Source organism: Echinops telfairi, unplaced genomic scaffold (genome assembly GCF_000313985.2).
Source record: "Echinops telfairi isolate 266 unplaced genomic scaffold, ASM31398v2 ScPeMD7_9;HRSCAF=40, whole genome shotgun sequence".
Classification (NCBI taxonomy): domain Eukaryota; kingdom Metazoa; phylum Chordata; class Mammalia; order Afrosoricida; family Tenrecidae; genus Echinops; species Echinops telfairi.
This window is the reverse complement of record NW_022103906.1, coordinates 70,220,706-70,237,259: the sequence shown is the minus strand read 5'-3', so window position 1 is coordinate 70,237,259 and position 16,554 is coordinate 70,220,706. Positions and strand designations below refer to the sequence as shown.

The window sequence follows — 16,554 nt, the reverse complement described above, 5'->3', positions numbered from 1 at the left end:
ACACTGCCTCATCTTGTGCCATCCTCACAATTGTTCTTATCATTCCATCTCCTTGAAGACCTTCCTCATTTCACTGCACCTCTACTATACCAAGTATGATGTCCTTCTCCGGGGACTGGTCAGTCCTGACAACGTGTCCAAAGTATGTGAGATGAAGTTCTGCTATCCGGCCTCTAAGGAGCACCGTGGCTGTGCTTCTTCCAAAACAGATCCATTTACATTATACAGAGGCAGCACATTTTTAAAAAATCTTAAACAATTGCTTCTGTCAAAAGTAAACAATGTGAGAAAAAAAAGTAAACAGTGTGCCAGTTAGGTTTGACATTAACATACAAATTTTTTAAATGTTTTTTTTAAATCGTTTTATTGGGGGCTCGTACAACTCTAATCATAATCCATACATACATCCTTTGTACTTTTGTTGCCATCGTCATTCTCAAAACATTTTCTTTCTACTTGAGCCCTTGGTATCAGATCCTCATTTTCCCCCTCCCTCTCCACCCCCCCACCCCACGAACCCTTGATAATTTATAAATTATTATAATTTTGTCATGTCTTACACTGTCCGACATCTCCCTTTACCCACTTTTCTGTTGTCCATCCCCAGGGAGGGGGTTATATGTGGATCCTTGTGATCAGTTACCCCTTTCTACCTTACCTTCCCCTTACCTTCCTGGTGTTACTACTCTCATTATTGGGAGAAAATAGGGAAAAAAGACGTGTATAGCTGGGGAACTAGGGCACTAACCCACCCAAGGGGAAGGTATTGTTTATATCTCCACAGACTTCAGCCCGGTGCTCCAAGAGGTGAATTTAAATGTATTTTTATGACGTATCCTCGCAGCCACGGAATCAGTGCTGACTCATAGCGACCCCTGTGGTTTCGAGACTGGAACTTTGTGCAGAGTAGAAGGGCCAGTCTTCCTTCTGAGGAGCTGCTGGGGGTTTCGAACTGCTGACCATGCAGATCGCAGCCCAACTCAATTGCACCACCTTTGTGAAATATAGGCCTCAATTATTTGACATTTAGTTTGAGATGGGTGTTTGATAATTCACAGGCTAACTATCATGCTGCAGACATGTTAAAATCAATATCCTTCACTCTTTATAGATTAAATACTTGATTTGATCTATATAAAATTACAACCCAAAGCACCTGTTGCTTAACCCTGTTTATTAGAGAAAATATTACTGTAGACCAAGGTGAGTGCAGACAAAAGTACATTGAAATAAATGCTGTAACAATTTTGCAACAGCCATCTAACAACCAAGACGTGTGTTTGTATTAGTTATGTATAAGAAGGCATATGTGGGTATATGGGTATGCATTTGTAGATACACGAGGGGGTACCCCGCAAAACAATTTTTTTTTCCAAACCTATTTAAATTTTTTCACAAAACAACCTTATCATCTTCAAAGTACTCTCCATTGCACAATACATTTGTCAAATCTGTGATTCCATTCTTGGAAACGTTTTTCAAACTCATCTGTTTGGATGGCTGACAGTAAGTACTTCCTTCGTTTTTTCTTTGCTTCTTTTTTTTTAAAATCATTTTATTGGGGGCTCATACAACTCATCACAATCCATACATACATCAATTGTGTAAAGTACATTTGTACAATCATTGCCTTCATCATTCTCAAAACATTTGCTCTCCACTTAAGCCCCTGGCATGAGCTCCTCATTTTCCCCTCCCTCCCTTTTCTTTGCTTCCTCTATGTCATCAAATCATTATCATTTCATGTCTCTCTTCATTCATGGAAACAAAAAGAAGTCTTACGGAGCGAGGTCAGGTGAGTAAGGTGTATGGGGCAAGAGAGGCATGTTGCTTTTTGCCAAAAAATGGCACACTGAGATGGCTGCATGAGCAGGTGCATTGTCATGGTGGCAAAACCAGTCCCCCATCTGCCACAAATCAGGCCTTTTTTATTGCACACTGATACACAATATTTTCCAAACCTCTAACTAGATAGCTTGATTAACAGTCTGACCTAGTGGAACGAATTCCAAATGCTCTATGAGTCAACATTTTTGTCAATTCAGGAAGTTGACAGATGTCCACAATGAGGTCATCAGTTGATATTTCACCTTCTTTTGTTTGTTTGTTTTTATCGCTTAATTAGGGGCTCATACAACTCATCACAATCCATACATACATCAATTGTGTAAAGCATATTTGTACATTCATTGCCCTCATCATTCTCAAAACATTTGCTCTCCACCTAAGCCCCTGGCATCAGCACCTCATGTTTTCTTCTCCCTCCCCACTTCCCCCTCCCTCATATTTCACCTTTTTTGAAATGAGAAAAACACTCATACATTTGAGTTTTTCCCATAGTGATGTCCTTATAAGCTGTGTTCAGCATCACAGCAGTTTCTGCAGCATTTTTCTCAAGCAGGCAGCAAAATTTCACAGCCACATGCTGTTCCTTTAAATCAGATATCACAAAAAAACATGGTTTGAGCAAAAGCGCTTTCATGAAAACATTCACTGTGACCAGAGAGAACCTTCCCAGGTGATGCCACTGGGTGCACTAACTCAGAGCAAGTTGCTGGATGCTCACCTACCATGAAAAAATGTGTACTTTGAAAACTCCATGCTGTCTACTGTAATTCTGGGTTTTGGGGGGTACCCCCGTGTGTGTGTGTGTGTGTGTGTGTGTGTACATATTCATATGGGATGCATATATATTTATACACATAAAAGATTGGGCTATAAAATAATATAACACGTTAGTATTTTATTTCTTTAAAGAATCTATTATGAGACCAATTGGCATACAAATGTAAATGTTTCAACACAACAATACAGTGCTGTAGGCAGTACCTCATCTATGCCAAGTAACTTGGAAGACAACTACCAGGCCAACCAATTGGAAGAGATCCCTATTTGTGCCCATTCTGATGAAAGGTGACCAAGTAGAATGCGGAAGTTATTGAACAATATCATGTAATATATTGCATGGAAGTAATAGAACATGCAGGTAAACTTTTTGCTGAAGATAGTTCAAAAGCAATTTCTGCAGTACATTAACGGGGAGCTGCCAGAAATCTAAGCCAAATTCAGAAGAGGGCATCGAATGAACGATATTGCTGATGTCAAGTGGATCTTAACTAGAAGCAAGGAATACTGGAAATATGTTAATTTGTACTTTATTGACTATACAAAGGCATTCGACTGTGAATGATGTTGTGATGAATTGGAAATCTCAGAACACTTAATTGTACTTATTCAGAACCTGTACACAGACCAAGAGTCAGTCGTTCAGAAAGAAGGAGGGGACAATAAATGGTTTGAAATCAGGACAGGTGTGCATCAAGGGTGTATCTTCTCACCATGTGTATTCAGTCTGTGGGCTGAGTCACTAATCAGAGAACCTGGGCTATCTGAAGAAGAAGAATGGCATCAAGATGGAGAAAGGTTGATAATAGCCTTTGATTTGCAGATGGCACAGCCTTGCTTGCTGAAAAAGAAGAGGTCTTGAAGCACTTGCTGATGAAGACCAAAAGCTGAATCCTTCAGAGTGGATTACACCTCAGTGTAAAGAAAAAAAAACCTCAATAAATAACCAGTAATAAATAAATAAATAATCATGATAAATTAAGAAAAGATGGAAAGTCTTCCAAGACTTCATCGTACTTGGAACCACGATCAACACTTGTGGAAACAACAGCCAAGAAATAAAATGGCATGCTGCAGTGGGGAAATCTGCAAAAGACCTTCGAGCAAAAATGCCACTTTAAGGATGAAGATATGTATCTGACCCACACCATAGTCTATTCACACGCCTCAATGCATGAAGACCAGAGAAGAATCGATGCTTTTGAACGGTGGTTGGTGAATAATAGTGAGTATAGCACGGCTGCCAGAAAAACAAATACAGTTTCAAAGAAATACAGCCAGATGGCTTCTTGGAATTGAGGATGGTGGGACTTCATCTCTTTTTCTTTTGACCTATTAGCAGGAGAGACCACTTTGCTCTGTAAGGTGGTTGATCCGTAGAAAAGAAGAAGGTAGAACTGATTCAGCCGTGCCTCACAACAACGAGGCCAAGGGGTCAACAGCTGAAAGCAAAGATGGGAACCTAGGTGGGTCAAGGGGCAAAAGGCAGTTAGGTTAGTAGCGATAGAACAAGAATGAAAATAAAGCATGAGAATGATAACACTTTGTGAAGAGGGTAACCAGTGTCACGGAGAACCTCATTTTGTGTCAAATTCCATCAAAAATTCAGTAAAATTTAAAATTGGTGTGTGTGTATGTATAAATCTAATGTGTATTAAATTTCTACTTTCTTATAGAGCACTTAAAAGAAAAGCTAGATGATTACATTAAGCCGTGGAATGGCCTGGTGAAGGTATTTCGGAATGAGAGAAGAGAAGGTTTAATTCAAGCACGAAGTATTGGTGCTCAGAAGGCTAAACTTGGACAGGTAGGAAATATTTGATACCTACAATGTCAACATTTTGGACTTAAAAACCAAAATATATACATTTTAAATTACCCCTCAATTAATTTATTATTATTGTTGTTGAAATAAGAACGTTGGCTTACGTAGTTGAATTCCTGTGTCATGATTGACCAACGTGTTAAATTTCCGTTAGCATCTAATTTTAAGTTGCATGTGATATCTGATGTATCATAAATGAGGAGTGTTCTTTCACCCTGCCTCTCTTTTTTAAGGTTTTGATATACCTTGATGCCCACTGTGAGGTGGCAGTTAACTGGTATGCACCACTTGTAGCTCCCATATCTAAGGACAGGTAAAACATTACCTTGCTTTTTTCTTTTTTTCTTTTCTGATTGAAAAGTAAAGTAAACCTCCTCCTAGAAGCACCAATACTGTTCTCATGAGTCTGATTCCAGTTCCACGTACAACATCAAGCATTGCATTTTCAGATGTCATCATTGAGGTCGGTGTTCCTTGGATGGAGCACCTCTGATGCTTGGCACTGATTGAAATGGAGGTGCGCAGGCATGTGGGATAAGCCGAGGTGCTTCAGTGACCTCGCGGTTGGGTCATTGACTAGACTTCCTCTACCTCTAAAAACGCTTTTACTGGGTAATATTAATATTACCCTTTTAACTGGGGTAAGAGTTTGAAGATATGAGGAAGTGTGCTTTAAAATCAAACCTACTGTTTTCTAAATTATTACATTGGGTACTATTGTGTTTGGTATTATGTTGAATTGAGTTGAGCCAACCCAACTTGTGTCGAGTCTGGGTTTCTACAGAAATTTTAAATTAGAAACTAATCAACTAGTCCATGAAAATAAAGTGGCCACCATTAAAAGTCTAGGAAGGTCTGAAACAACAGAAGACAACATTTAGCTAGTGCCAAAAGCGTCCCCTACTTCTTCTAGTCCTTAATCTAGCAAAGACATCTCTAAATGGTATAAGTCAAAGAAAGAGCTGTAGAGAATTTAATCATCAGAAGACTTCATGTAGAAGCCTGTCATAAATATTTTTTCATGTGCTATCTGATTGAACTCTCACGGCAATCTTGCAAGATAATATTCTACCCTCCATTTTACAAAAGAGCATACTGAAGCTTAGAAAATCAAGGCATTTTCTTCCAGTCAGGTAGTTAATAAACTATTACACCTAGCTCAGACACTTGGCATTCTCCATTTATTTAGAAATGTGAGGATCATAAGAAAAGTTAAGGTTGCCCTTTATCTCTCCAGGATAAGACTGCTAGTCATTGGGGTGGCATAACAGAGGTTTTTCAGTGAACCTTCACTGCCATGGGAGGAGCTGCACTCTGAAGCACACATCTTAAATCCACTTCCCTCACAACAAAGTTCCAGACCCCATGGCATCATTTTTCTCCCCTTTGCTTGGTTTCTAAACATCCAGAGCATGGTATTATATGGTTATGAAAAGCCATCATTGCCATTGTGAGAAGTGCATTTTTCAAGCCCTTGCTAATGTATGATGAAGCAGGCAGGGTGCCAATTTATCTTTATAATGCTGACTCCTCACCTAATTGACTTTCAAGCCCACAAGCCCAAATACAAAGACATTCTTGGCTCCAAACTTTTAGGCCATTACTTTAATTCTTCAGCAGACTTTAAGGGATTTTGTTTTGCTTGTTTGTTCACTTTTTTAAGCAAAAATACGTTTTTTTTCTGCAAGAAAAGCTGTTTTCATAGGTACGAGAAGAAAAGCAATAGTACTGAGACATTTTCATAATAACTGTTTCCCCAGGATTAGAAAGCAACGAACAAGTTGATAGTAGCACTACCAGTAATGTCGCAAAGACTGTCTGCCTACACATGTACACACACACTTTCAATGTAGGAAAGGGGAAATGACACACGAGAGTCTTGTAACTGATCAGCTTTTTTTTAATGATACCAAATTACCCGAAGAAAGTTGTCTGTACAGTAAAAGCAGAAAGGAGGAAGTTCTGTAAAGTTCAAGACCTGACTGTTTGCCCTACTGTTTTGTCTGTAGAACTAGGGATTCCCTTAGGAAATCCTAGCATTCCCATAGGAAATCAGGCCCCTTGACTTTCACGGGAGAGTCGTTGTCTTCTGTTTCCCGTTCACTGCAACAGCCCCTAGTGCAGAAACAAGCAGATCCACGACAAAAAGAGATAATATGGTTAGGCATGCTGAACTCGTCAGTTTTGCGTTCTTAAATGCATTTTCGTTTTCTGTAAATGTTTCAGAACTACATGTACTGTGCCTCTAATAGATTACATAGATGGGAATGATTACTCCATTGAACCACAGCAAGGTGGGGATGAAGATGGTTTTGCCAGAGGGGCCTGGGACTGGAGTTTACTTTGGAAACGTATTCCTCTGAGCCACAAGGAAAAGGCCAAAAGAAAACATAAAACTGAACCTTATCGGTAAAGTTTGTTTTTGGGCACTGTTGTTGTTAGACGTTTGTATATCTAAGTACTGTTTGTTTGTTTTTCCTTCTCCATGACCTCGTATAAATGTGGGGGTCCATATACACCCTTCCATTTTGTCTTTGCTGCCATCATCAACACAATACAGAACCATTTGCACTGTGCCGCTTATAGATGTCATAAATGGCAACACATACGAAATTGTACCCCAAGGGGGTGGTGATGAAGATGGGTATGCCCGAGGAGCATGGGACTGGAGTATGCTCTGGAAACGGGTGCCTCTGAACGAGCAAGAGAAGAGAATGAGAAAGACAAAAACTGAACCATATCGGTAATCACTAAATCACTTACATATTTTTCTTTTCTCCACTAAGTGCTAATCTACTAATGAACTGCTAAGCCAAAATTACTTACTAAAACTGTCTGTGTTGTCTCCGATTTTGAAAGAACATCCTTGCTTGCACTGTGAGAGCTTTGAATTCACAGTTGTTTCCTTGTAATTGGCTTTACCACGAATGCAAGCCCTACTCCATAATTACACTTTTCCGTTGAGGGAAAAATAATAATGTTAGATGGTAATCATTCCAAGTGCAAGTACAGAAAAAAGGATCTCTGCTCTTCTGCCCTTGTAGAGTAGACATCAAATGCTATCCTTTTGATAATTGAACTATTCCATACCTTCAAAATACCATAAATTACTTAAAATCCAAGGCTTTTGTTTCTACTTTAATATTAACAATGAAAGGCACTAACAAAGGTTGGGGTTTTTTTATGTTTACCTTTTATATATAAATACTAATTTGGCCCCAGTTAAATCTGATGAATAAAAAGATGTGATTTTAGAAAATAGAACAGAGAACCCTTTATTGCTTCATTATCAGAGCCCACCCAAACCACTGTTACTGATTTGACCCCGACTACTCACCTTGAACCTGCTGGCACTGCGTTGGGTTTCCAAGGCGGTGAATCTCCAGTGAAGCCCACGGCGAAAGCTACGGGTGGTCTCCAACCACGGCTCTTCTGGCTCACGACCACACACTTTAACCACTCTACCACCAGGGCTCACGTTCATGCAAGGCTTTGATGAAAACAAGAATACCCACACCAATATCAGCTGTGCTCTTCTTTTATTTCTTCAACTAGAACTGTTTACACTGCTCTGTTCTCTGGGTCGTTTAAACGGAGCGTTTTGCGGTTCAAAAGAGTGCTTCCAAATAGTGCTTCCATTTGCTCAGATGTTAGGATAACCTCGTCCCAGTGACGCCTTATTGCGTTGTTCTGACCCTATGGTTCTGCTTTTGTTCTCTGCCTCTGGCCCACTGCTGGCCTTCAAAGAGCTCTGTCTTAGGAAAGGCTCCTGGTGCCATAGCAATGCCAGCGGGCTCTCAAGATGCAGCAGCTGCTTACTGAGATGGCAAACATAAGGAAATTATAGAAGCTTCGGTTTTACTTGATACTCTGCAAATTTTCATTTGAAGTTCTTATTCTAAATAGTTCAGAACTTCACTTCCTATGTGCTTAACCTAACAAATAATTTGAGGGAAAAATGAAACCTGCTGATTGCATGTATATTTTTAAGCAATTCTGTGGGCAAAGATGGAAACAACTGATCTGGAACAATTTGACCATTTCCCTTAACTCATTAAGGGGGCTTTTCAAATATATACTGAGATGAGTGAAGCTATGTTTAAAGATCAAATAACCTTAGTTAGATAGATTTTAAGTGGCTATAAAATAAATGTGACATTAAAATATAACCAAAAATGTGATGGTGTAGTTTCGTGAGTTACACAGCATTCTTTAAGCAGTATTGAAAATATCCCATAATTTACTTTTTATCCACTTGAGTGACCATCTTAGGGAACCATATCTAGCCACCTCTGCCTCCGCCTTCCATCCATCTTTATCTGTCCCAACACTAACCATTCCTCCCACGGCCCTTTGCTTCTGTGCTGGGTGTGACAATGACTCACGGTAGGGGCATAGAGTGGGGGGTGGGATTCTTAGGGAAGGTGACAGGTTACCCCAAACCAGGATCAGAAAGCGTTACGGATTCAGTTATTGGTTGGCAGCAAAGCCTCTCCTCAGCCAGCAGCCAAGTCTGTCATCCTTAACCACTCAGCTAGCTGCGCGCTCCTTGGTCTCTGCCTCCACAGGTCAGGGAGCAATGCAATGGCAAGACAGACTCTCTGCCTCAGAGGCTCACAGGCTCAGTGCTGCTACTCTCGTGGTCTCTTGCTCGTGGCCTCAGCCTCAGCCACTGCAGACAGAAATGCCAAACGGGTTCCACTGGGTCCCTGAGGTGGCTTTGGTGGAGGTGTGGTTTTGGCCTTTCAGCAGACCACACCCCCGAGGAAAACAGGGTGGTAGCTTGATTCACAACCTCTAGTAAAGTGGAGACTCAGACCTCCTACTTTAATCCTGTCCATTAGCATAGATAACTCCCTCGACAATGGGATTATAAGCACAGGCCTTGAGGATAGAATTTATGATATATCACATAAGGGGTTCGGCTCGGAGGGCCATATTAACTGACCACACCTCAGCACCCAACCGAGAGTTATTGAGTGCTTTCTTGTATGCCAGACACTGTTTGCTAGGAATGCATCTTCAAAAAGTCTTTCCTTGTGGCATGTAAAATGCAATGGCAAGACAGGCATTGTAATGCTGGAAGTGCAACCATGATAAATACTGCGATAAAAATGTACAGGGAACTTGGAGTTTATGACAAGGAGAACCACATCCATACTGCAGGATCAGGAAGGGCCTCCCTGACAAAGGGTCCTTTAGGCTGAAACCTGAGAAGGAGGAGGAGGAGGAGGAGGAAGGAGCATCTCAGCAGAGCAAAGAGCCTAAAAGAGGAGGGGGTTTGGCAGAGCAGCAAGGAGCTCCGGGAAAGATCCAAGGAGGCAGAGTAAAGCACCCTGTCGAGGATCTCACCCTGGCTGCTCTGCGGGTTGAAATTGAAGGAGGACAGTACAGAGTCAAGGAGACAAGTGAGGGAGGTACTTCCCTAGTCCAAGCAACGGTGTTTTGGTCTCTGGTGGCAGCAGGGAAGTTGGAAGGAACAAGAATCAAGATGTTCAAGGTAGACTCGATAGGCTTTCTCTGTAGTGGAAGGTTGGCTAGCAGGTGTGATGATAAGCAAAGGTGCCTCCTAGGAGAATCTAGTGAAGAGCCGTGAAGCATCAATGAGACTCACCGTGTAGGCTGCCTTCCTGTGACCCAGCTGTCACTTCTCTCAGTCGTGGAAGTGACTTGTCCCTAAGAAGCTACCAAGTCTTTTTTCTCTTGTCCCCCGAAAGAACCAAAGTCAGGGTCCTATTTCAACAACCCTCACAACTCACCGGGCTGCCTTACACCCCCCGACACGGTGAATCGCTCTGTCTAATTCTCCCGTGTCGTTTCTGTGCTACATTTGCAAACTCTGGGTGAACTGTGGCTGTTCTGTGATGATTTACATCCTTATTTGGCAAGGCCCTGAACTATAGAATTAAAAATGACAGCCTGCTTCCATGGCGTATGCTTTCGCTCATGCGAGAGGGACTCATAAGTCATGGTGGGGACAGTCAGCAGACCACGGCTGGGTGGCTCAGTGTTTTCAAGACTGAGAGAGAACTTCCTTTATAACCAAAACGGCTTATTTTTAAATCAATAAAGGAACCAAGGCGCCCTCTAATGGAGAACTGAAGCAATGCTCTGATTTAAGATAAACTGTGTACAGAAATTCAATTTCAGTTTTAAATCATACTAAATTTGAGGAAATATTAATAATTTGTGAAGATTTTATCATTTCTTAATGTTTGGCCATCAGGCTTTTGTTTGGGGTTTTGTTTTCAATTGTGTGCATTGAGCTGTTTTCCAAAAGGTTTTTTGTCGGTAAGCATAGAGAATATCAAGGGCTGATTTGTAATGGTTACTGCTGTTTCTTTTTAATAGGTCCCCAGCTATGGCTGGTGGATTATTTGCCATCGAACGTGAGTTCTTCTTTGAATTAGGTCTCTATGATCCAGGTCTGCAGATATGGGGTGGCGAAAACTTTGAGATCTCATACAAGGTAAGATTTCATTGAAACAAAAATAGTTTTATAAGTATTTACTGGTCTTTGACTATCGGTTAAGACTGGTTTCTTTGAGGGGAGGGCAGAAAAGGCAATATGCATTTCTCCAAATTATTAAAAATAAGTAATAAAATGTATATGCCTTTTGATAGCATAAATCAAAATTTGAACTCTGAACTTAACTCTGTACGGGAATAGAAAGCCTCATTTTTCTCCCACAGAGCCACTGGTGGTTTTGAACTGCTGACTTTGTGGTGTGCTGCCCAACTAGTAACCACTACACCACTAGGGCTCCTTCTAGTATGACTAAGGAGTGTATATAAAAGAAGATAAAATGGGCCAAGTCCAATTGGCATAAATTAGTCCACAAAGACAAGGCCCTACATCCTGCTCTGGTGAGTCGCAGCTGGGGGTTTAAAACTTGTGAGCAGTATAACTACTGATCTCTCCCTACATGGAGGAAGGAAAAGTGATAAAAATCAAAGACACATAGAAATTAGTAGGCTAATGGACCACACAAACCTCAGTCTTCACAACTCTGAACCCAGAAGAGCTAGATGGTGCCCAGTTACCACTATCATGTGCTCTGAGAGGGATCATATTAGAAGGTCCTGGAGAGAGTGGGAGAAAAATGTGGAACAAAACTAAAAATTATGAAGAGACGGGGCTCACTGGTTGGCTAGCATGGTAAAACCCCTGTGACCTACATGGCCTATAGTCAACCTTCAGGTCTGGAAATGAACTGACCCCTGTAACTCAATTTTTAGCCAAACAATAGACAATAGGGGAACAATAGCACTAGTGGGGTACATACCTTAGAATAATGACCAGTCATTTGAGATTTTTTAAAAGTCATCATTACTCCCAAGGACAAAGTTCAGACTTATCAGGAAAGAAAGAAGAATGGCGACAGTAAACAGGGAGAACGTGGGATAAGTGATGTTACATTGAGGAGCGTATGAGGAATGAGACTAGACAAAATGTATATGAATTGCTGAATATAAAACTGATGATCTGTCCTGTAAACTTTCACCCAATTCACAATCAGAACTTAAGGGTGATGGTGGGGGTCTAAAGAAAATCTAAATATGATTAAAGAAAAAGTATCAGTGCTTAAATTGTGAACACCCAATTTGTAGAGGACTATGGAAGCCCCAAATCCATCTTCAGAGGATCTAGTCAGATTAAGCCCCTAGCAGACACCCTCTAGCCAAAGGCAAGAGACTCAAATAGCTTTACTGTCAGACAGAGATTATTGTAAACCTGATTATGGTGGATGGAACCATGGTATAATATGATACTTGGTCAGTTGACCTCCCTCTTGACCCAACCTGATTTTGCTCCAGGCTCAAGTATTGCTCACTTGTTCCACAACAGAAATTTCTTCTCTGCCTTTTTAAATGTTGATGGTGGTCTTTTCTTTCTTATTCTTTATTTGTATTTTTATCTTTATATATTTTTTGCTATTATTTTCTTGCCATTTTGTTCTATTTTTGTTTTTTATTGTTTCTGTTGGGTTTCCCAGTTTGTGAAGCACAGAGGATTGGATGTGTAGAGACAATCACTGGTGCAATGGTTTATTGGGGATGGGGCTGGGAGATGGGGGGAGGGCAAGGGGATTTGGGGAGCAATGAAAGCAAGAGGGGGGAGAGAGGATTAGAATTTATGGTGATGATGTATACATAACTCTTAAAAAGTGGTTTAATTACGGAAGTGTATGATATGTGAATACTATATCAAGAAAACTACTAAAAAAGAAAACAAACTTGACCAATGATTACCATGGGTGATAGAGGATACATTGTTGCTTAGGAGGCATTGAGTTTACCTGGGGCTTCCAAAAAGAAAAAGAATAAAGCTCCGTTGGGCGTACTTTCTCAGTATGCATTTTCCCCTCAAGGTGCATTGAACAACTTGCTCTGAGTTAGTGCACCCAGTGACATCACCTGGGAAGGTTCTCTTTGGTCACTGTGAATTTTTTCATAAAAGCAATCTTGCTCATGCCTCATTTTTTGTGATGGCCAATTGTGTTTGTCTGGATTGACTAGAGAAACAAATTCATAGACTCTCATGTATATAAGAAAGAGCTTTATATAAAAGAGTATTTGTGTATTGAGAAAACATCCCAGTCCAGTCCAGATCAAGTCCATAAGTTCAATATTAGCCTACATGTCCAATGCTAGCCCGTAAATTCTTCTTTAGACTCACACAGCACATGCAATGATGCTGAATGTAGGAAGATCACAGGCAGGAGGGTAAAAAAGCCTTGTAGATCCAATGGCAGTGGAAGCATCTCAATGATGGCGCAGGTCTCCATATGCTTCCTCTAGCTCTCTGACAGTCTCAACAGCAGGAAAAAGAAGGCAGAGAGAATGTGTATGTACCTCCTCCAGGGAGGAAGACAGGAGTTCCCAGAATCCTCAGGAGAAGGTCATGCCCACACAAAGGCCTCATTGGCTATGACAGCAGGCCTCAACCCATGGGGGTCAAATTACCCTTCCACAAGGGTCGCCCGATTCATAACAGCAAAATTACAGTTATGAAGTAGCAACAAAAATAATTTTATGGTGGGAGGTCACCACAACTTGTATTAAAAGGTTGCAGCATTAGGAGGTTGAGAACCACTGAGTTATGACCTGATTGGCATGCTAGGCTCCACCCCTTTGCCCTAGTTGACAGGAGATTATGTAACGGCCTTACCAATTTAAGAGAATAGCATGTGGCTGCACATTTTGTTTCCTGCTTGGGAAAACTGCTGAAAAAACTGTTGTGATGTTGTATACAGCTTACAAGGATAGCACTATGGGAAAAACTCAAGTGTATGAGTGGTTTTATTGTTTCAAAAAAAGGTGAAATGTCTATTGATGACAAACCTCATTCTGGACGTCTGTCAACTTCCTGAATGGCCAAAAATGTGGACACCATTCATGTACTTGTGCTCAAAGACTGATGATGGACCATTGAAAAATGGGGAAGTTCTCTGGACTATCTTGGCTCTTGGTTCAGTAAATTGTAATGGAAGATTTAGGAATGAGAAGGGTCGCTACAAAATCTGTGCCTCGGGTTCTGACTGACCAGGAAAAAGAGGGTTGAGTGGAAACATGCTGAGCTTTGAAGCAGCCCAGACTTCTTTCCAAGGTCATTACTGGTGACAAGATATGGTGCTATTCTTATGACCCCGAAAGCAAACATTAATCAAGCCAGTGGAATCATCACCTTGCCCCAGAAAAGCTCATCAAATGAAATCAAAGATCAAGATGATGTTCATTTGTTTCTTTGATGTGAGGGGCATAGTGCATTTGGAGTTCATTCTTCCAGGTCAGACTGTTCATCAAGGTTTTTATTTAGAGGTTCTGAAAAGATTGCATTACAGTGTATAAAAACCAAAAAAAGTCTGATTTGTGGCAGACAGGGGACTGGTTTTTCTACCACGACAATGCACCTGCTCACACAGCCATCTCAGTGTGCCAGTTTGGGGCAAAAAACCAGCATGACTATCTTGCCCTGCATATCTGCACCGTACCTTGCTCCGTGCAACTTCTTTTTGTTTTTCCAAGAATGAAGAGGGACATGAAAGGACAACGATTTGATAACATAGAAGAGGTGAAGAAAAAAATGGGGGAGGTGCTGTCAAATGTTTCCAAGAATGCAATTGCAGATGTGACAAATGTGTTAAGTGTAATGGAGAGTGCTTTGAAGGTTAGGTTATAGGTTGTTTGGTAAAGAAAATTTAAATACATAGCTTTGGTAAAAAAAATTCTGTTTTGAGGGGGTACCCCCTTATATTTTTGTGGTAGTGGAATAATTTGAAAAAGGATATCAATAATTGTTGTTCAGCACAAAGATTATACTCAATGGCACTAAATTATACATGTAGAAATTGTGGAATTGGACAATGTTTTGTTGTGCATATTTTTGCCGCAATTAAATAATTACATGAATAACAGTGAGTGCAAGTAAGAAGAAAACGTTCTCAAATTGATTGAAGTGATGATTGTACAACTCTTCTTGAGACGATTGAATTACTGAAGTATATGACATGTGGATGAAGTGCCAATAAAACTCTTTGTTTTTTGAGAGAGAGATGTCCGGGCCTTATGGTACCTCCTGAAGTGGCTGCAATGGGATACACCCAATACCTCTGACGGAAGTCTGGCCCCTCTCCAAAATTAAACCCGAACAAGCTCTAGCCTGGATAATCAGTCTAGCTATTTATAGAAAATGCAGAGGACTTACAAACATGTTCAGAGGCATCGTGGAGATAACAATAGACAGGGTCCAAAGTTTGAGGTGGTCGACAGGACAAGTTACCTGGCTAATCAAATGAACAAAGTAGGAAGGGAACAAAGGGAGGAGAACCCAGAGACGAAGAGAGAGTTTAAGAGATGTAACCAAATGCAATGTGTAGACTCTCTTTGAATCTTGATTTAAATAAACCAATTATTGAAAACACATAAGCAAACAGAGAAAGACAAGAAAATGTGAATACTAAATAGGTGATAATTTTAAGAGTCCTTTGAAATTTACTGAAGTATAATGGAACTTTTTTTTTTCCCCTGCCTGGCATTTGTTTTAAAGAAAAACTGTCTCAAGTAGATTTAACAACATAGGCCATGTGCCAAAGCCGGGGTGGGTATATGGAGGCCTCTTCTGTCATTTCCCTACATTAAAGTAAAAAAAAAATCAAGAAGATAAAGTGGACAGGTATGTTAGGATCATATTTATGAGAGCTTTTAATGCTGAGCTAAAAGATTTTTACTTAATTTGATAAGCAGCGGAGATCCACTGATGATATTAATCAAGGGACTAACGTGCCTCAAAGCTGCCCTTCAGCTGGCATGATCCGCGTGCTATAAATAAGGGTAGATTTGAGTTGAGAGAAGCTGGAGGGTATTATAATAATCACCCAGGTGGGGAATGTATGAGCGATGGAAATTGTAAATGAAGGAGCTGCATGACTTTGCACGGGTACATTGGGAAAGGTTGCTAGGAGCTCTAAGGAGAGAGGACGAGACCCCGTAGTTGCAATCCATTAATGTACTCCCTGTGGCCTTCTGCGCTGTTATATGTTTTATAAATCAAGCCAATTATTTCAGAATCTGTTTGGTTTATGAACTTTCTGTGGGCATTATTTCCCATTTAGATTTAGATTTGTAAGACAAAGCTTCTGTTTTACATCTCAATCAATCCCCCTTGTCTTTTCCCTTGGTAGATTTGGCAGTGTGGTGGCAAATTGCTGTTTGTCCCTTGTTCTCGTGTGGGACACATCTACCGTCTTGAAGGCTGGCAGGGAAATCCTCCCCCACTGTACGTGGGGTCTTCCCCAACTCTGAAGGTGAGTCTGTTCAGTAAAAGAGGAGAAAGCTACAGAGGTAGGCCGCGGGTTCTTATGGTCTCTTCACAGATGTCAGCTCACTGAGCAGTTGTAAGCAGTCATGCTAGTCCTCACCTAAAATTTAGACCATGTTTACTCTTGAAATAGCTTACTGTTCTTAAAAATTATTCATTATATCTCATCTAATGAAAGTAGAATTTCTTTTTTTTTAATCATTTTATTAGGGGCTCATACAACTCTTATCACAATCCATACATACATCAATTGTGTAAAGCACATTTGTACATTCATTGCCCT

General features: G+C 40.6%; 1 protein-coding gene across 2 annotated transcripts in view; it reads left to right on the top strand.

Moving 5' to 3' along the window:
* GALNT7 (polypeptide N-acetylgalactosaminyltransferase 7) overlaps positions 1-16,554 on the top strand; it is an 81,821-nt gene that overhangs the window by 49,553 nt on the left and 15,714 nt on the right. Inside the window, exons 3-7 of one of the 2 annotated variants that reach the window (XM_030884622.2) lie at positions 4,302-4,432; positions 4,684-4,763; positions 7,011-7,193; positions 10,802-10,919; positions 16,135-16,257. In XM_030884622.2, the coding sequence (XP_030740482.1) occupies positions 4,302-4,432; positions 4,684-4,763; positions 7,011-7,193; positions 10,802-10,919; positions 16,135-16,257 (635 nt within the window). Of the gene's footprint in view, positions 1-4,301; positions 4,433-4,683; positions 4,764-6,676; positions 6,860-7,010; positions 7,194-10,801; positions 10,920-16,134; positions 16,258-16,554 lie in introns of both variants that reach the window. The other variant, XM_045286885.1, reaches the window with a different exon arrangement.